Genomic DNA, 20,675 nt, shown 5'->3' with positions numbered 1-20,675 from the left:
TCAAAGCAATTTGACTTTAATGTTTCCAATGAAAAGCCTTAAATGAGTAATTTGCATGGGAAATCATGTAGGTAATGCTGCGATCGTTTCGGCGCTGTTCTCCAAAAGCTAATGGTAAGTTGAAAGCTTGGAGAAAGATCTTTTCATCTAATTGGTCAGTCTTTTCTGAAAATGGTAAATACTGACTTGTTAGCGATAAAAAAAAGTTTCGTTAGGCTTACACTGATAAATTTAATCCAAGCAAAATCGTTTAAGTAGTACTTTATCCTTTGGCGGTAGATCTTTAACTTCATGAATTGATCAGCTCGACTTGATTCGAAGGCCGGTGGGAGAGAAGGTTGTGTCGCCCTCTGCGTTAGTGCAAAAGCTGAATGAAATGAACTACATGTCCTGAATGGTTTGCCAAGACACATTTAAGAGGAAGCAGCGGCTAAAATGTTTCTGAAAGCGAGCTTGATGAGTTGATGTTTAAACTCTTCATGAGTTGATGTTAAAACCCGTCATGAAAATAATTTGTTATGGCAATTTGAGCCTTGTTGTATACTTTTTTGTGTTTGTTTGAGTGTTTGTTTGTTTCTTCCAGTTTGCAAATATGTCTTCCATCAAAGTTTATAGCCCTCTACGCCTTAAAAAGAGGTGGGAATGTGTCTCAGCCGGTGAGATAATTTATGCCATGGTCGTAAGTTTCCCTTTAGAGAAGCGCTTTTTGGGTATTTACTCTCCAAATGAAGGAAAATTTAAAAGTCATTGAATTATTATATAATAATACTACTAAGATCAAAACAAAACTGACCAGAATCTTTTTTCCTTCCAATGTTGGTTCCCTAGGTAGTTAAAATGCTTTGCCGCGGGTCTCTGAAGACAGCTAACCGTAACCGCTTTCTGTTCGTTTTCTGACAATCTCGATCCGACTGCGTACTTAAAATATTAGCTGCTAATGTTCAAAACTTAGCGAATTTGATCCCTCTTAACTACAGGGAAAGTTCGATTCGCTACGTTCCGCAGGTGCCATTCATTAACTTAAGCTTCTCATGGCTTTGTTAAAAGCTTATTCACACCAAATGCATCCTCAGTAGTCGATGAATCACTCCTTGGTATCCTAAACCTCTTGCTAGGAATTCCGAGTGTCATATGAAATGTCAGATTCCTGACAAACTTGGCGAAAACGAAATCAACTTGTTATTGTGTAACGCAAATATGAATTGACCGCACAGTCGGCATAAGAAGGTATTGCGATAAATCGCTGTATGATAATACGTTACTGACTCGGGGCTTTTAAAAAAATACAAACCGATAAATATGAATTATGTTGACATTTGAAGTATCAAAACATTACGTTTCATTTTCAGTTTTTTTCTCACCTTTTTGAAAAGATAGCGCAAACTTCGATCACGAAAAAATATATTTGTATCAACCTTTTAGATTGCATGAGACCTGAGATCCTGATATATGGGTTGCGTAACAAATTCAATACATTGTTGAAATAAATATAACTCCAGATTGAAATCTTCTAAAGGAGATAAACTCGAAGATAACAATATGTCTATTTGCAATTATAAAGCAATTCAGTGTGAAACACACAGGTGATAAAAGTGAATAATATCCGATGTTTTATTTACCGACCGATTGCTTTCCTAGAATTTAAAAAATATACTTAGGTATACGTCATTAACATAAGCAAAACAAGGAGAAAAAGCAGCAGCTTTGATGGAAAAGAATTAGACGAGTAGAGCCTGAGTTTCATTTGAAAATAGTTGAAATGGTTGTTGCTAATGAGCGCGCGAAGAGATATTTTGAGTTTGCAGTGTTGATGAAAACTTCGATAGGTTTGTTTTAAAAATATTTAAATGTAATTACTGTTATTTACACTGAAATGGCGAATGGGTTACTTGATTTCGAAATTAGAATTGGTTTAAAAAAAACAATATTTAGATATGACGCGACTGATTAAAGACAAAATATTAAAATACGCAATTCGACTAATGATGTATAACGAGAGGATGTGAATAGTCGACTTAACGTTCACAGCGTGTTAAGGGATTCTTGCATCCTATCCGCGTTTGCTTAAATAAAAGACTACTTCATTCCCGTTTCTAGGAGTCATGCAGCTTGACCAAAGAAGCTAGAAGCTTTTTGTTTGCATTAAAGCCTTGCAAAAACTGAATCAATAGCTAAATGACATTTGAATGGCACGGCTCGAGAGAACATCTCGAGAATCGTCGAAGCAATGACTACGGAAGCGACATGTAGCTTTGTAATGGCTGTCATTTTGATGGCAAGTACCGACTTCACGATTTTGGATTAATTTAACGTTACAACAGCCGTCAAACCAGGAGCATATGCTTCTAATTAAATAGAGAGTTGAAGCCTAACATAACGATCTGTTTAAGAAAACAAACAAGAGAGAAGCAAAGGTAAACCGCGGATTAGTAACCGGGGCTACCTATAGATGCCGAGCATAAAACGGATAGCAAATGACGAGAAAATCTGTTGAAGTTTTTCAAGATTCAACAAGCATGACACAATACTGACCCTGAAGCCTCATAAAACAATTGTCAAGGGCAATAATCGCGGTTTACAAAATATATTCAGTTTGATGAGATATTTTCCTCTGTCAGGCACACGAATTTCCTTAACGCGTTCTCTTTCAGAGAATTTCATATGTGATTCCCGGCGTAAGCTGCTTGAACTGATCATCATCCAAAATCATCAAGGCAATAATACCTAACAGAATACTAAAGAAAATAAACAAACTTATCGGCTGAGCCAGTTGCTTACACATATTACCGGATTCTATAATCCTATTTTCAGTCCACTGAAACAAAAAAATTAATAAGATTTTTAGGCTAAAGGCAGGGTGTGGTACTGAAAACTTTTAACATCTCGGACCTTCCTTAACATTTTTGGAATCGAAGGTTATGCGAAATAGTGATATAAGATACTTTTGAATTACGGAATGACTATCACTCAAATAAACTCATCGAAATTTGCATTTACTCGACTTCCGTAAAGAACTGAACTGTTAGCTTTGGATTTTCAAGTCTCAAGTTGATTGGGAGCTGGAACTTTTTTTTTTCGTCGTTTATCGAGTACCAAATGATTCCTGCTGGTTATCAATCATGGGATATTCGTTCCTTTAAGAGGTACATTGACTTCTGTATAAAAGAGTAAACAAATGTAAATATTTCTTGAAGTCCAAACAAGCAACTGAGTATTCAGAGCAATTATGCATTACCATTCAATGAAAATGTCAAGAGTGGATCTCTTGACCAATGGCGTTAAGATGAAGTTCGACAGTTTGACAAAGTTGTCGGTTCACTTGTGGGTAATGAAAGCTTCACGGATCACCCTTAATATGAACGTCTAATGGAGCTGCACGTTGAAATATCGCGTTTCGATGGTAAACATTGCGCTTGATGGCTGAATTGTTTCCTTCATGATGACGAGGATCACTTGTCAGACTAATGTAGAAGTGCGATGAAGTTTCTTTTAACAGTATTTACTCAAGAGAACTCAGAAAAGAAAGGAGACATTAACTAAGCGGAGGTGATCACTACAAAGCAAACTAGTATGGCAACTTGGCAGATCAGTAACTTTTTCTCTCTCATGGTTCTTCTGCCCATGACTGCAATTCAGTCGAACAGTCAACCCAACAAGGAAACTGTCACGGTGGTACTACTTTACCCTTTTTCGTCCTGTGAGCAGCTGATTACCACCGATAACCAATTCGCTTCCGCTTTCCAAGTGGCCATCGAGACCATAAACAACAGCAGCACCTTCAACTTTAAGTTATCGTATCATCTGAATGATACGCGATGCAGTGAGCTGGTTGGTATCCAGGCCATGACCGAGCACAGGAATCGCGGAGTTCAAGTTTTTATCGGGCCGGGAAACGAGACCTACTGTGCAACTTCAGCCCGTGTCGCTGCAGCCTGGAATCTTCCCATAATCTCATACGTAAGTTTCATGCTATATCAAGTCTGAGAGGGTGCAATAATTTCCAAGGCGTCCATACAAGTCTTTAAGGGGCTAAAATAAGTTATTTCGCTGCGTTTTTAAAGCTATTCAAATTTTTCATCAAATTACAGAAGCAAAGAGACATGTCCCAATGGCTTGGGAAAGAAATACAAAAAGATTGTGATATACGAGAAACTACGACGATAAATAAAGGAGATAATGCGTATTTCGATGAAATTAATTAATTTAAGTTAAATTATTCAAGATGTACTGACGGGGAAGATCCTCTTTAAAACTTTGGTTAAGTATCTAAATTATGGGCAAACCCTAATAATTCAATACGTTTCCTTTGATCCCCAATCATGTAAAAACGTTTTTAGCTACCTTTTCTTCAGTGGCGGAAAGAACACAACTACTCTTCGTTCACATCGGTTTTAGGTAGGGTCGGATTTCCCCTGCGTTTAGTGAAACGTCCTCTATGTATTTGCAGCAAGAGTAATGTCACAGTATAATGTGTTGTGTTCCTTTTATACAAATACGGTTCCCACAAACTGCCGCTGTCTTGAATAACCTTTGACTTCAAAATATAATAAGACATTTGCGAAGATAGGCAATTACTTACCTTTAAGATACACCGTCAGCTCTCAGCCGGAATCAACCAATAAGCCAAACAGACCGCGAAAGACGCAAAGCGATGTTTTGTCAGAAAAGACGTGTTGCTCATCCAACAAGATTTGCTCACTATAGAGTAATGCGATCGGATCTCAGAAATTCTTTTATACACTGCATTTAAATTAGCGCTAGTAAGCTGATCGTAACAGCTCAATGAACTTATGCCAGAAGTCAGACAAAGGGGATTAATTTCTCATTCTGCCGCAGCGAGCCAGTGTATAATGCCACCTGCAATACTTCTCTTTCTGTCAATTCACTATTTACTGAGCCGAAAATTTATCCTAATCTACGTTGTAAAGCTTTCCAAACATTGCATAACCTTAATTTTTGCACAGGTGTTGAGTAATTTTACTCGTTGACTGCCTTCGATTTTTTTCTTTTTTTGGCTAGAAAAAGGCTTTTTTTGCACGAGATCTTATTTTCACGATATTATCATTTCATGCCGCCTTTTAAGTTCATTCCCCTTCTAATTAAATGTATTGCATGAACAGGTCAAGATGAAGGTAATCGCACAACATGTCATGTTGTTAGTTTAAACAAATAATAGGATAAGTCTATTTGAAAATTTCGGCAGTGGAGTTAAAATTTTATGGAGTATTAACATAAGCTTATCAGGAGCAACTATGACAACCTCAGCTTTATTTGACGGTACTGTTGTGATTTCCATGACGATAGTGTTTTTCTTGGCTGAATAATGACTGATAAATATAGTATTTTGATACCGAATTGAGTAATTTGAATACTTTCTCCGAATACTTTCTCCGCATAACAACTTTTAAATAAAGGAGGTAAGTTTGGAAAGAAACTGAGGTGCTGCGTCGATGGGTAAGTATTACTAGATATACTTGGTTTTATCAGCTGAGTTGACGATGTAAATTGGCCACCATAAAGAGGACTAAAGCTAACGTTTCGAGTGTCAGCACACCTCGGCCTTCGCAGCAAGATTTCAAATTGTAAGCTAGTCCCTGATACAACTTTAAGTAAAATAATTGGGCCAACCAGCATTGTCTCTGCTTCCCCTAAGATGGAATGCTACATAATGATTCTTTCCAGGTTTAAAATTTACCCCAATATTGAGCGCATTTAATCGATTTCAGAAATCAGATAAACGAAAACTGATAAACTTGAGCAGATAAACTCCTTAGGCTTCGAGTATCGTGCTCTAACCCTCTAGAAACCGATAACTTTAATGAAATAAAAGCATTATCGAAACTCGCTGAAGTACTTTGTTGCATGACTGATATGCTATCATCAACAACTTGATTGCAAGTCAATATTTAGCGCTTAGGATAAGGTTATTGCAACTCGTATTTCGAAAATGATATTTTACAGATAAATGACTAATTCTTCCGCTGACTGCTGGTGACTGATTTTCCATTTTAGTTCTGTAATGAAGACGTTGTCTCCGATAAATCTCTTTACCCAACCTTCGCTCGAACAAGGCCTCCCAACTCGCAGCTAAGCAAGAGTGTATTGGCTGTGCTGAGGAAATTTTCTTGGACACGAGTAGCCATCATATATTGTGATGGTAGTTGCTTTAGTCAGCAGCGATGGGAGAAGACGAAAGAAGACATGAAAATATATTTTGAAGAAAATGGCATCGAGGTCACTTACGAGGCTCAAATGCCACAAGAGCACCAGCAGGAAAGGTTTGACCTAATCCTGGAGGAGATCAAAGTAAAGGCTCGGAGTAAGTATACCTCGTACTTTTATTTCGGCTAAAATAGTCTAACATGTTGATCTCCATCACAGTAGTTGCGTTCTGTTGTCACGCAATGCTTTTTCTGTTCCTCTGATCTGTTAGCAAGTACAGCAAGCAGATCCAATGATAACTAGAAATAGCGTTGAAATGAGAGGTGGAGAGGGGAGTTAATGATAAATCAGTGTTGTTGTTGGCGAAGTAATAACTACAGCTATAAGGTATGATAAGAACTAGTTTTTAATTTCAAGATTAGAGAATGGGGGCCAACGTCATAATCGTTTTCCCCAAGCACAGTCAGAAGCAGGTCATAAATTTGTCTTTGAAAAGCCCTTTTCGCGAGCTTGTACAAGTCAGGATGTAAACAGAGGGAAGAGAGACCTCGAAATGGTTTTTCATTTATTTCTTTGTTGAAACACCATGTCGAGACCATTGACCTTGATGAGCAATTCTAAGTCCTGATCGTGACGAAAAGTTTGACTGCCTCATTTATAAAATGTTCTGCGCGCGAAAACGAAACTCAACAACAAACGGACACCATTCCAAACTATAAAGGCATGTCGAGGGCTCGGCAACATTTCACTTTCCCTTTTAGAAAATGTATTGCCAACAGTTTTACTTTATTGAGGTTTAAAATTTCTTCCAGTTGTGATAATCGCTGCAAATCCTGAATATGCACCACCATTCCTGGTCCGTGCTCGAAGTAAAGGGATGACAAATGGTGATTACGTGTACATCATCAGCACAGCTAACTCTGTGATTGGCCAACAGCATCAGGACGCGGAGTATTGGTTGACAGGAATCAGTGGAAAGATCAACAAGGTCGAAGCCGAGAGAGCCTGGCACTCAGTACTTACACTAGTTCCCAGACCTTTCAACGCTACCAAGTACAAAAAGTTCCAGCAGCGTGTGTTAAAAAAGGCGAACGACGAAACGCAGGACCAAGTGAGTTTGAAAAGGTGTCACAAAATTCACACGTTGCTCGTTGCAAGATCTCGTCTTTTCTCATAACAGAGTTATCTAAGAGACAAAAGCTCATCAAGACTTGTGTTTTCTTTGCAAATGCTTGAAGAAGGGGGAATATAAAACCGTAAGAAATTACACTGTTAAATGTCATGTTAGTAACTCAAAACGTTACCTAGAGATTTGTAAAGGAAAGGACACCAAAGTTTCGAATGTATGGGAATTTGTGATGATCCAGAAATGTAAACAGAGTTTTAGAAAATCAGGCCAAAAAGACCCCTGAGGTTCAAGTTTTGATTTTACAGTATGGCTTTGGTGCTAGAAAAAAAGGGTTTTGAAACCCATTTGAGATGTACAAGGATTGCCCTTACAACAATCATAAAACTATGATATTGATTAGATACTACATAGAACGGCAAAATTAGTTGGCACCCCTTCCTCTCGGTAGAAGGTCGACCACCCTCCACTCAGCATAACAAACGGAAATCGTGTAATTCGTATGTAATAAGCTCCTTGTAAGACCCCACATTCCCCCCAAACAATGTAACCCAGTGGCATTAAAATGAAGAAGAAAAAACATTCAGAAATGACAAGAGCGTGCGAGACTTTGGCCAGTTACTGTAGGTATTTGACTGCCAAGTTGAGCTGAATCAATTTTGTTCATTTCAAGAGAGCTCTTTCTGTGCGTCAATTACTCTTTTGATTAATTTCTTTTTCAATCAAAGGTAGTTCATTATGCGGCGTATCTGTATGACGCCGTGTATTTGTACGCGTTGGCACTGAATAAGACGATTTCCGACGGACAGAGCCCAAAGGACGGAGTTGCCGTGTTTAAGAATATCAAAAGGACAAATTTTGAAAGTAAGATTTTGCTCTTTGTGTCTAAACTTTATTTTAAGCGCGATTGCAGACCGGCTAAGGCCCTATAATCGACATCAGCTTTTTTCATGACTTCCATTGGTCTCTGTGATTAAAGGAAAAATAAGTTTTTTACTCCTCGTTATTTTGCCAGGTATCACAGGATTTCAATTACATGTGGATGAGAATGGAGACGTTGAATTTAACATGACGCTTCTTGAATATTTCAAGAATGCTGGTGGTGGACATGGTAAGAAAAATTAAAAGTAATAAATAAAGTTATATATTAAATTCGTTTTTCTCGAAACCAGATTCTTTACTGATTGTGGCCTATTTGTGCCCACAATGGAAAAATCACAGAGCACATTCTCTTCACCCATTTTGAAAAACCATGAGCGGTAACGCACTGACGAGTCCATTTCAGTTTGGTCAGGTTTGTGAAATTCGGCTCTCTGACTGGTCCAAATCCAAACGGACATACTCTATTACCTTGTAGCCCTTATTTTCCATTACTTGAAAGTTCATTTGTTGGTCGAAATTGCATGAAACAAGGTCACTGGATGGTTTTAATCACGGAAAGGTTGATAAACGACTTAAGCTATGATTGCGGGTTATGTTTTCCCCTACCAGAAGTCTATTTTAGCAAAATTGTCAGCTTTAGGTGTATTGAATAACTTTCTCCGCTGACGATCTATCACATTTTAAAGAACCTTGTTCAAAAGTTGTAAATTTGCAGTAATAACACCATATTTTGTTGGTTTCTATTTGTCTTTTTGACGGCAGAAATGAAGACTGTTGGCGAGTTTAAGCTGAACGAAACGAGCGGAAACCAAGTCCTTGAGCTATTTTCCGGGATTAATATCAGCTGGTCCGAGTATGGTCAGCGAACTTCCCCTCCAGTAGACAGGCCCCCATGCGGATTCACTGGTGAGCTCTGTCCAACACCTTCACCAAGTAAGTGCCTTGTTTGACTTTTTTGATCCGTTTGACTCGTCTGACTCGTTTGACCTGTTTTTTTCCTTTTTAAATGTTAGAATTTTTTTTTTGTTTCATCCAGTAACTTTTGCAGCTTTTTTTATTTATTTCATCTGGCTAAGCTTTTCCACTTTTTGCCCTCTGAAAGGTCCTTCAAAGCTAATTATCTACAAAGCAGGTGTCATAGCTGCTGCTGTAGTTTCGTCTCTTATCGTAGCTGGTACGGTGCTGTTACTCTTCTATATCAGGTAAAAAAAAACTCAGCCGACAAAGTTGTTAGGAGTTAAGAACACGTTTAACGTCTCTCCCGGCTTAATTCTTGTCAGTCTTTATAATAGTATCTTTTTAGCACCCTAACATCAGTGTGCATATTCTCTATACATTTCTTAGGGTGCTGACAAAGAGAATTTGTTTAACAATCGAAAGCTTCTTTACTTGGTGATCATCTCTTTAATTCTCATGACCTTAATGTGTGATTCAAGGGGGATGTTGTGAGGAGAAATAAGATGTTAGTCACTCTTAAGGGTCAGATGTCAAACGTCTCTTGTGCCACTTATTATGAGCCGCGCTAAACAGATTTAAAACAGACATTCGTCTTAACGATGCGTAACGAGCGAGGATATTATCCAATAACACCGCGGATAACTATAGACATTGATCCCAGCTTTCTCCCAAGAGTTTTCTCATTTATTTCCACTTTTGTACTTCCACTTATGCTCTGGTTGTGATATTTGTACGTCTAATATTCACTCTTTAAATTCATCCTAGTAGGAAACACGCCTTTGAAAAAGAGCTGGCCAGTCAAATATGGAAGGTGAAATACGAAGACATCGTGATTTGTCCTGCTATGGGTATCAGTGTCTCAAGGATATCAACCATTAGCGAGGTGTGAAACTGTTGAAGTTCTTGTTCAGGTTATGTCAGTAGTAAAAACTAAAAATTAAACTTTCCCATTTTTCGCCTCTTCGCCCATTGGCGTCCATCCTATTTTTCCATTTCTCTTAATCTCTTCTCTGCTCTTCGGATTAACTTTATCATCTCGTTTCTTCATTTTCGTTTCCTGTTACCTCCTCTCCTCGTTCATCCTTCATCGAACGTTTTCCTCCTAATGTTTCCTTTGTGTGATTCCCTCTCCTTCCTCTGGAGTTGATATTCCAAGGTCACTTTGACGATCATCTTCATGCCATATTGATTTTCCTCAGGAGGAGTTTTGTTGTGTTACGACATAATTTAACTGATCCCCCCCTAAGGCTCTGGAATATTCTTATGACCCCCCCTGGTTGGCAGTTAATTAGCAGTCAACTTTCCGTAGTACTCCCCCTCCCCTCCACCCATGTACTCTGTAGGTGACGACTAATCCCCACTCCGTTCCCTCTGAAAACCATTTGTTCACCTCAAAAATTCTTCATCCCCCGATCCTCCCTCCCTCCCCCTTTATCACTCTCAATTTAAATAACCAGGGATCTATTGATCACTAGCTACGAAACAAACTGTATATGCTACACACTTACATCTATTTTCTTTCAGATATCAACGGCAAACAGACCTCGGTGCGGCATCACACTGGGGACATATAAGGTGTTCACAAAAAAAAATTAGGCATCTGACCGCCATACTAGAATTTACTTTACCAATTTTTAATTAAAGGAGCGTCACCCCATCTAGTTTATCTTTTCGAAGGGTAAGGGGCGGCTGCATACAGGCTGTCGTTAGGTGGCCTATCCCAGGCTTTCAGCTGGTAAAACGGTACGAAATCCGAGCGAAATAGTGAACCGCTCGACCCAAGCATTTTTTCACTCCTCGGCAACTAAACGTTTGGAATAAGTTAGATCAAGGAGGAGATGCAGCATCACGAAATATTTGTGGTCAAGCAAGCGTTAATCGTTTACCCTTTTGCTCCCAAGATCTCACTAGTAATTTGCCTTACCTTTCGCCGTACAATTCTTATGGAGTCAAACAGTCGGAGAATTTGGTATTAAATCGACTTGTAATCCTCTATTTGATATTTTCTCTATTCCCGTCTCTTGTCTTCTTGATAGTGTATTGATGTTGTAAGGTGAAATTCTATCCTGGTCACTCATGGAAGTTAAAGAGTTAATTTGTGGAGAGGTTATTATTATCTATTTTTTGGGGGGTGAAAATAACGACAAAACCAGTCTACTTGTTGTAAATGTTATATTTGAAAGTAAAATGGCCGTCTCAACGCTTCCCTCGCAGGGACATCCAGTGGTCGTAAAACGCATTGAGAAAAATCATGTTGACTTAACAAGAACTGTGCTCCTTGAACTAAAACAGGTCAGTACAATTAATCGATACAATCTCCCATGATGATTTTCGGCAGTCTACAAAGCTGGTTATAATGTACTATATGAGATTAGAGTAGCAACGCCGCAAACGGAATGGCAAGTAGAAAGTTAAGGAACAGTGGCACCTCCGCTCTGCGTATTTACGGCCAGGCCGTTTCATTTTCATCGAGCGCGGATGAAAATGTGCTGGCTGCATAATCTAACATTTTAATTAAAGGTTAAGTTGGTGAAAAAACTTACCACTTAAAAATTATAATTATTCATAATCTCACGACAGATTCGTGAGGTACATCACCCGAATTTGACCAGGTTTTTTGGCGCATGCGTGGATGCTCCCAACATCTGCATTCTCACAGAATACTGCTCAAGAGGAACTTTACAGGTAACAAATAATCAATTCAATTGCTTTCGTCGCCGCCAATTTGGTAGTTCCTTTTCGAAGCCGTCCTTTGGTACACAATTTTTAGAAATTGCGCATGCGTTGCATGACATCACAAACCACATACAAGCTCGACACGGTTATTATACGTTGTGTAGTTGAAAATTTATAGAAATATTTCATTGCTGTTTTATCATAGGAGGTCAATTTGAACGAGGACATAAAGTTAGACAGCATATTTATTCATAGTTTTATCCTGGAAATTGCAACGGTAAGATAAACAATTTCAGTTTCAACTAAAAGCTATATTTTCTCTAAGGACTGAGAAGCTACTTGATTCTTATTTAACTGTGTGTATGGTGTTATATTCGGGGGTACTAATGATGTTTTAAACCGTACAAGGACCCAGAGCCAACCTGGCTTACGCACAGTCCCTCTGTATTAGTGCTTCAGCACGAGACCTGCACACGAAAGAAAGTCTCATGGCGGCCTGAGACCCAGAGCCGGGGGAGCCCGCGAGAGGTTTGCAAGGGGTCTAATACCAATAAATATTACTGCCAGACCGGTGAGCCTTTCCCTGACTCGCCTCAAATCTTCCCGCGGGGGGAGAAACGCGCGTCTTGCAGCACTAAAAGTGAGGGTCTGCTCTAAAGCTAGAACATACATTCTATGCGTGCTGTCTCACATGCGACGAAGACAAAACAGCTGAGCATCGTCTACACCTGGAACTACGTTCTTTATTCATTCTCTTAGCTTTCATCTATGGTCATTTTAGAGGAAAGGAAGCAGAATAAATGTTAAAAAAGAGTCTTGTGCGCCTTCCCCTCAAATTATGCCTCTTATTAGTGTTTTTAAATATGTTTGTTTTTGTATCGTTGCAATTATTGGCTGATTGGTTCACTACGTTGCTGACTGTATTATGATTAGTACAATTATCATTTTTATTATTGCTATAGTTATTATTATACCATTACTGTTCCTCAGGGCATGGACTATCTTCACAGTGTTGACGTCAAGTTTCATGGACGCCTCACCTCATCTAACTGCGTGGTAGATAGCCGCTGGATTTTAAAGATCACAGACCACGGGCTCAGGGAGTTCAAGGCGCACAACGAACGCCTCAGCGTGAGAAGTTGCGGTTATGTCCAAGACTACTCTAGTACGGTTTGAAAACACATCTACTTACTTCGTTGATTTTCGTGTGTGGGTATCACTTTGAAAAGATTTGACTACAAAGAAAGCAATGTCAAACATCAAAGCTGAACCTGTAAAGGCCAGATATTTTAGTATAGGTACATACAGCGAGTACAGACATTTTCTTACTTTTCTTCAGTTGTCAAGAATGATAAGAGAAGATAGCACTCCTCAATAATGATGTACAATTACAAATAAAACTGATAGGTTTGAAATACTGTTTCTTTTACACGTGACTTTTAACGGTCAGTGTGTAATATTTCAGGGATTAATGCCTACTTAAAAATGTAAAAACAAAATAAATACAAAACCCATTGGGTTTTGTATTTATTTTGTAGTCTATAGTCGCGAGCCCTAACTGTTTCAAATATTTCGTTATCTTTATCATAGGGGCATCTCCCCAGGTAAAGCAATGTAATGCTGCGTTTACCCTGGGTATCTACGACCTACGATCATGTTTTTTTTTTGTTTTTGTTTTTTTGTTTTTTTTTTAATTTATTTATTCGTTTTCGTAATCACAGAGTAAAAAAAGAGATATCGTGATTCCTTGTCAATCCTGGTAAGGAGTATTATAATGACTAGATCTACTACAGGTATAGCCCCCAGTCCTTCTTTGATATCGCCCTTTACGGGAATGTGCCCATTGAGAATGTAGGTTGCCCATAGCAACGAGAAGTGGCTAAAAGAAATTGACTCATTATTTCACAGAGCTGTTGTGGACTGCTCCTGAACTTTTACGTCAGAAACAAAACCCATGCAGGGGTACTCCAAAAGGAGACGTTTATAGCTTTGGAATCCTAGTACATGAACTGGAGACTAGGCATCTGCCATATCATGACTGCCACCTTGATGCAAAGGGTAAGTAAAGGGAATCGTCCGGAATACCACATGGCAGATTTCCGTAAATTTTCAATAAAGATTACAGTGAATGAGCAATATCCCCTACCGCCGCAGCACCACAATTTATCTAAAAACGTACCCTTAATGTTAGGTTAGTTTAGGTAGAATAGAACAAACAGAATTATATTGAGACATCGTATGTACCACTGTGTTCGTGACAGAAATTGTCGGTCGCGTGTCGACCCGTACCAATCCTCCTTTTCGCCCTCCACTCACGGCTAATGTGGCAAGAGAAGATCTTCACCTCTTGATGAAAATGTGCTGGAATGAGAATCCGGATGAAAGACCTGAATTTTGGGAGATAAGAAAGCTATTAAAGAAACTCCACGGAAGAAAGTAAGGTTCAATGTTTTTCTTCTTTTTAACAACTGTTTACAGCTAACGATAGATATAACGTGACATGCAAAACCACATTATGCATCCAGTTAAAGAATTGTAGTCAGATTCCTTTACGGAAAAAGATGAACCTTCTAAAAGTTTGCCTCGCTTTCTTCTAGTACTCAAGTAATATCAGGGAGGCCTGGGTTCGAAATTTTTTCCAAGCGCCTTTTCTGCAATTACATAAATTGCAGTCCACAAACAGTCATTTCTTTATTTGCATTTTACAGTGTCATGATTGATTAATCCATAACAAACTTGTCTCACCGTTTTGAGGTTTAGACCCATTTAGATGATCGTGAATTTTGTTTGCGTTTAGGAACAACCTCGTCGACAAGATAATTTACATGCTGGAAGAACATTCACTTAATCTGGAAAAACTCGTTGAAAAACGAACTGAACAGTGGATTGAAGAAAAGAAGAGGACAGATGAACTGCTTCACAGCATGCTCCCAAAGTAAATATCATCTTTTCTATCTATATTTAGACCATTCTTTGAACTCTTCTCTCATGTGGCTGGCGCGCAAATATTTAGGGAGATGTTAAGTTCTGAATTTGGCAATAAATTAGGGAGTGTGTACAGATTAAATTTTGTAAATGTATCGATAGTAGGAAGGTATATTTGCTATTTGTCACCCTTCGTAAGTAACATTTGGGGAAAAGGTAAAAGTAGATGGCAAGAACGGCAAGTTTTTGGACGGGTCCCTGTAGGGAAAGTATTAGTTTAACAACCACTTTAACTGGGTGTTGAGAGGAATTTGCAACGACTCGATTGGTTCTTTTTCACCAGACTCAGATGCACCACCCAAATTATAGATATCATTGAAATTCAATGATGTTTGCTATTATTTGAATTTTTCAAAAGGAGTGTAGCTGATCAGTTGAAAAGAGGAAGACCAGTGGAGGCTGAAAGTTTTGACGAAGTAACATTATTCTTTAGCGACATCGTGGGATTTACTGCTCTGTCCTCAGAGAGTACTCCATTGCAGGTTAACTCCACAATAGCCCTGTTAATCTTTGGAAATCCTCCTCATAGTTTTACTCCTTATAACTTTTTAACTGGAGAAACCTCATCGATACTTAACAAACATTTTGTCGCATATCGCTTGAGACAAAACCCTCACTCTGCCTCCTATCAAATATATATCACGCTCTGAGGATTTTCAAATGAGGATTCCGAATCAATCTCATTATCTGAGAACCTACCCCTCCCTTCACCCAGAAGCAACCCAAACTTGATATCAGTCGACTGTTCTCGGGTCAGGGGAGGGGTAAGTGTGAAGTTACACAGATGCTGAAATTGATCCAGGGTTCCTATCTCGTACGCAACTAATTTTAGGATACGATCTAGATTTATTGTGTGGCGATGAATCAGCTTTAGTTTTGAACATTTTGGCTCAAATAACATTATTTCTAATCTTTGAGTTTTTGAGAATGGAAACAGGAATGGGAATTTAGGGGTGGACATTCCACGAGGTGGTTCCTCTTTTCCACTAGTTCCAGGTAGAATTAGAATAGTCATTTTTTTTTTTTTTTTTTTTTTTTTTTTTTTTTTGCTGATAGATTGTGACCTTGCTAAATGACTTGTATACTACATTTGATGCGATAATCCATGGATATGATGTCTATAAGGTACAAAATTAAATGGAACATTTATAAGTTTATCTGAACTTCAACTAAAGTGAGCAACATCTTGGCCTTCAAAGAGTGAAAAATGGTTTTTCTCTTAAGTTTGTTTTCCACAATTTATTTCCAATAATTACACAACTATCGCATTTTCCACGACTGACAAATGCCACTGGAGTGGCTTAAGCGTCCTTTGACTAATTTTTCAAAATTAAGCTACACCTCTTAGAAATTTAAACATGGTACAAGTGTAATTAACACAGAGTAATAAGCCAAAAGACGTTTGCCAACAATTGGGAATGTAGTAGACTACGTAAGCCATTCCCATTCCCCCGAGGCTTCTGTTTCACCTTGGGGGGGGGGGGGAGGGTACGACTACACGTAGGCTGGGAATGTATCTCCCAGTGTTGTGGTCTGGCCTTATAGTTGTTTATACAGGCTTCGTCCAAATATCGCAGTTATATACAATAAATACATACATACATACAGGTCAAATTTCAACCCGGCGTTAATTTATGATCTGCTTTTTCTTCAGGTGGAGACTATTGGTGACGCTTATATGGTTGTTTCTGGTCTGCCAATAAGAAACGGCCATCAACACGCCCTGGAGATAGCTGACATGGCGCTTCATCTCCTACAGTCTGTGCAAACTTTTGAAATAAAGCACCGTCCAGAAGAGAAACTTAAGCTGAGAATTGGCATCCACAGTGGTATGGAATTAAAAAGAGGAAGTAAAAGATTTTGGGAAGATCACATGGTTTTTCAGGGGGAACGGAAGGGTAAACAGTCACCAACAGAGTATGAAGGGGGGGGGCGACTATAGACAACTGACTGTCAATTAACTGCCAATGAGGGGGGGGGTCATAAGGACATTACAGAGCTTTATGGGAGGATCAGGTAAATTTGTTTGTGACACAACCAAAATTCTTCGACTCCCACCCCCACCGGTGATAAATTATGAGTGGTCCCTAAATGAATATGTAATATGGGCTGAGCGTATGTTTCCAGGTCAAATAATTGGTTCTTGAAGTCTCTCTTGGGGGAAAAAGAGTTAGCCCTGGTTATGAGGTTATTCCAACAGATATTTAATACCTTGCTTTACAAGTACACAGTTGACCAACAAAGCGGGGTTAAAAATATTTTTTTTCACCTCGACTGTTGGGTTTTGGGAAATAATTTGAAATCGGCGTCAAAGGACGGACGCATGTCTTAGGCAAGACGAGTAAAAGTGAAATCGTCGTTCAGTCTTTAGCATGTTTTAACACTCAATTTCGAGACAAAGGATAGTTTGAACCCAGTGACTGAGAGAAATAATGACTACGATTACGGGCCTCGCATCTGCAGCGTCATATACCTATCAAATAATTTGCCGGGATCAATCTCAGTAGCTGAGCAGCTGCGCACCAACTCCTTTCCTAAACCAACAACAATCAACTGGTTAAGGTTTATGTTGAGTTAAGGGAGGAGAAGGGGCACAATTGCTCAGATACTGACATTGATCTTAAAGTTTAAGCGTCCCCTTCGCCTGTTTTACGAGTTTTATTTAGTTGAAAGATAACAGGAGATATCACATTTCAATAATTTCGTATTTTAGGTCCTGTTTGCGCAGGCGTTGTTGGCTTGAAAATGCCTCGTTATTGTCTGTTTGGCGATACAGTAAACACTGCCTCCAGAATGGAATCAAGTGGAGAAGGTGCGTGATCAATCTATGTTTTCTCACGAGACATCAATACATTTTCAAATAGACGGGCAATGAAAACGTGTCAAAAATATCACCAAGAGCAATGTCTTCAAACTTCTAATATAAACTTCCTTCACGGGATCTGCAAAATTGACTTTCTTTTCCGGAGTTGAAATTAAAATTGCACATCTAACGAAAGAGCGTTGCGTTGCGTTGCGTGGATTGCACTAGCTTGTCTTTACTTCTCGCTCTGATTGGTCAAGAAAATTCTCTCAACCAATCTAATGCAAGACTAACACCGATCGCAAATGATTGGTCACTCGTGTTAACCCGCGCTTTACGCCGGTTGCACCACGTATCTATTTTGAGCTTTACCACTTTGACCCCTTGCGATGATTTTCTTCGTTCTGATTAGCTGACGTGATTACTTAAGTTTTAGTGTCACGACACTCGGTCGAAATGCACTTCGATTCAGAGTCTGGTTCCTCGGTACTAATTTCGTAATTTAATTTTGTGTACATATTAGCTTTAAAAATCCACATCAGCGCAGCCACCAAGGTGTTCTTAGAGACATGTGGAGGTTATAACATGAGAAAACGAGGATCGATTGAAGTCAAGGTTTGCGGGCTCAATTCATTATTTTACTGAGATCAAACTGTGAAATTTATTACTCCATGAAGTAAAGACATGTTATTCTATTTGGTGCCTCTAATTACTCACGAGGGTCTATGATACATCAACTTTGTATGTGAGCATCTCACCAGAACCCTTGAATCTGAAATAAGAATGAAAATTATAAACTTAGATAGGAAGTAGGTTCTATAGAATAAGATTTTCATCATTGTCTCTATTTATCTCTGAAAAGGCTCCCTGGTAAATTTGGTCTGAAATACTGAGGTGATGGATAACTTTTGATTCGTGTAGTACGCTGTGGCTATTAAAAATCATATTTTTCTGGGCTAGATAAAAGTTAGAAATCTGAGCAATGGTCTTCCCCATCTCACTGCGTTTTGGGTGAATATCCCCCCTCTATGAGAGAGAGAGAATGTATTTACCAGTCGTTAGTGCTATGCTTCAACTGCATTCAACTTATTTCATGGCTTATATCATTTGCGACCCGTCATCCAAGAAAAGTATTCCTGATTGACGTGTGAAATTATCAATGTTCCCTCTTTAATACCTGCTCGAATTCCGTTCTTTTCTCGGTGTATTATCTTCTTATCTGTAGGGTAAAGGAAAATTGGTGACATATTGGTTAAACGGAAGAGTCAGTCACGCGTCTTCATCAGAAGTTGTTTCAAGATCACGATCAAGAACTGGCGCATTCTCTTCTTCTGCAATAGAAGTGGAGCTGACCGAACACCTGACCCGTGAAAAGTTGGGTCTGATACGTGAAGGTCTTAATTAGAATATGCAACGCACTAATGAAGTTAACTCTGCTTAGCGATAACTTTATCAAACAAAGAAAAAAGTTTAAATGCCTCTCTCTTCAGTTGCAAGTTCCACAAGATCAATGCAACTGGAAAAACTTCGAGTGTAATGCAACAACTAGTTTGGGACACTATAACAGCCCATTGCTATTCCTGGTGCATGGAATACTGGGTCACGTATTTCACTTGTCCTTTTACACAGCCCTCATGAACGACATCGAGCCGACAAAAATAGATTTGCTGCTTTTTTAAATTACCTATATTGCCTCATCTGCCTTAGCTAAGTTTCCACAATCTGAATTTTTTGATTTACATAAAAAAAACATTTCAACCTTTCCAGTTGGGATTTTGAGCTCATTTTACTCTAATTAGGTTCCAACAACAGCAAAAGCTGAAATACATTTTTTTTCGCAAAATTTTTTATTTAACCTCAAACTCTCCTAAGTAAGTCACAAGGCCTGTATAACATTTAAAAGGAGAAAAATGCAATTTAGACTAATCAGGTGTTAGGACTTTAAAGTCTAACTACGTATTTACACTTACCAATTCAAGGCAAAGGGGGGTTTTCAATTGAGTGTCGAAAAAACCAAAAACAAAGTTAATTACAATTACCATTCAGAAAAAAAAAGGTTAACATCATCATTGACCGATGAGAACGTAAATTAAAAACTTTGCAGCCTGCTGAAAGCGCGGGAAAACGCGACTGACCAAGTTGGGATTTGAATTTTTTGTTTGAATTTGATTGGTTGAGATGGTGGCACGAGTTTTCTTGACCAATCATAGAGCGAAGTAAAGCAAAACCGAAGGAACCCCGGATCACTCTCTATTTATATACAGCAAAGCAACTCATCAAAAAAAAGTTCATTTTTCCTCTGTAAGTATATTTATGTTATGCCTTTGATACCTAAGAACCCAAATATAAGTTGTTACTTAACGCTACCTTTTAAGGTTAATTAAAATGTAATATAATGTACCGTATTATTCAAGTTATGTTAGCCGCTTTAATGCATCTGCTTCCATATTAGAGTTGTCATTGGCTTAACGTGAAACTTTTCAAGCATCAATTTCCCCATTTATTTACCTAAACTTCCAGAAGTTTGATGTTTTTTATACATATATAAATATATATAAATCGGCTAATAGACTTTGGTTTTTGACAAATGCAATATAGAGGTCTACCAAACACTTACATAAACATAATAAACATTGAACCACTAGTTTAGGTCAGTGTGAGTTTTTGTTACCTGTTATCCTCAAATGTAAGACGATCTAAAGATCTTTCTGTGCTATCCTTTCGTTATTCTTGCTATATATATATAAATTGACTTTGGTTTTTGACAAATGCAATATAGAGGTCTACCAAACACTGACATAAACATAATAAACATTGAACCACTAGTTTAGGTCAGTGTGAGTTTTTGTTACCTGTTATCCTCAAATGTAAGACGATCTAAAGATCTTTCTGCGCTATCCTTTCGTTATTCTTGCTATTTCCTACAGAAAAATTTTAATCCGAAGGACGCATTGCTCTCCTCTGTTTCGTAAATTTATATACAGAGATTAAACTGACATTTCGAAATTTATCTTTGTCTTGGGATGTGTCTCTTGGAAAATCTATTTACACTTCTTTTTATCTAATGTTAATACATGATTTATA

General features: G+C 38.4%; 2 protein-coding genes across 6 annotated transcripts in view; one reads left to right on the top strand and one right to left on the bottom strand.

Annotated features, from left to right (window-relative positions):
* The window catches only part of LOC113679300 (atrial natriuretic peptide receptor 1-like), a 43,008-nt gene extending 42,079 nt beyond the window's left edge, over nt 1-929 (bottom strand). Inside the window, exon 1 of the mRNA XM_089185864.1 lies at nt 794-929. The gene's annotated coding sequence lies outside the window, so the exon portion shown is untranslated. The remainder of the gene's footprint in view (nt 1-793) is intronic.
* Nucleotides 66-20,237, top strand: LOC113679344 (atrial natriuretic peptide receptor 1). 5 transcript variants are annotated; one of them, XM_089185913.1, is made up of 22 exons: nt 66-114; nt 6,013-6,319; nt 6,975-7,277; nt 8,021-8,152; nt 8,304-8,399; nt 8,933-9,103; nt 9,273-9,372; nt 9,893-10,010; nt 10,652-10,702; nt 11,342-11,419; nt 11,708-11,812; nt 12,009-12,080; nt 12,794-12,968; nt 13,712-13,861; nt 14,065-14,239; nt 14,601-14,738; nt 15,147-15,270; nt 15,845-15,913; nt 16,443-16,617; nt 17,502-17,600; nt 18,115-18,206; nt 18,817-20,237. In XM_089185913.1, the coding sequence occupies exons 1-22, from the start codon at nt 112-114 to the stop codon at nt 18,994-18,996; spliced, it is 2,913 nt and encodes a 970-aa protein (XP_089042039.1). In that variant the 5' UTR covers nt 66-111; the 3' UTR covers nt 18,997-20,237. The 5 variants fall into 5 exon arrangements, with proteins under 5 accessions (XP_089042039.1, XP_089042036.1, XP_089042038.1 ...); XM_089185910.1 differs by lacking the exon at nt 66-114 and adding an exon at nt 2,497-3,957 and having other exon boundaries at nt 6,975-7,273; nt 8,017-8,152; XM_089185912.1 differs by lacking the exon at nt 66-114 and adding an exon at nt 2,497-3,957 and having other exon boundaries at nt 9,896-10,010.
* Nucleotides 20,238-20,675: the final 438 nt, after the last annotated feature.

The sequence above is a fragment of the Pocillopora damicornis genome, chromosome 10, assembly GCF_964200805.1.
Source record: "Pocillopora damicornis chromosome 10, jaPocDami1.2, whole genome shotgun sequence".
Lineage (NCBI taxonomy): Eukaryota > Metazoa > Cnidaria > Anthozoa > Scleractinia > Pocilloporidae > Pocillopora > Pocillopora damicornis.
Note: the sequence above shows the minus strand (reverse complement) of the source record. Positions and strands in the feature narration are given on the sequence as shown.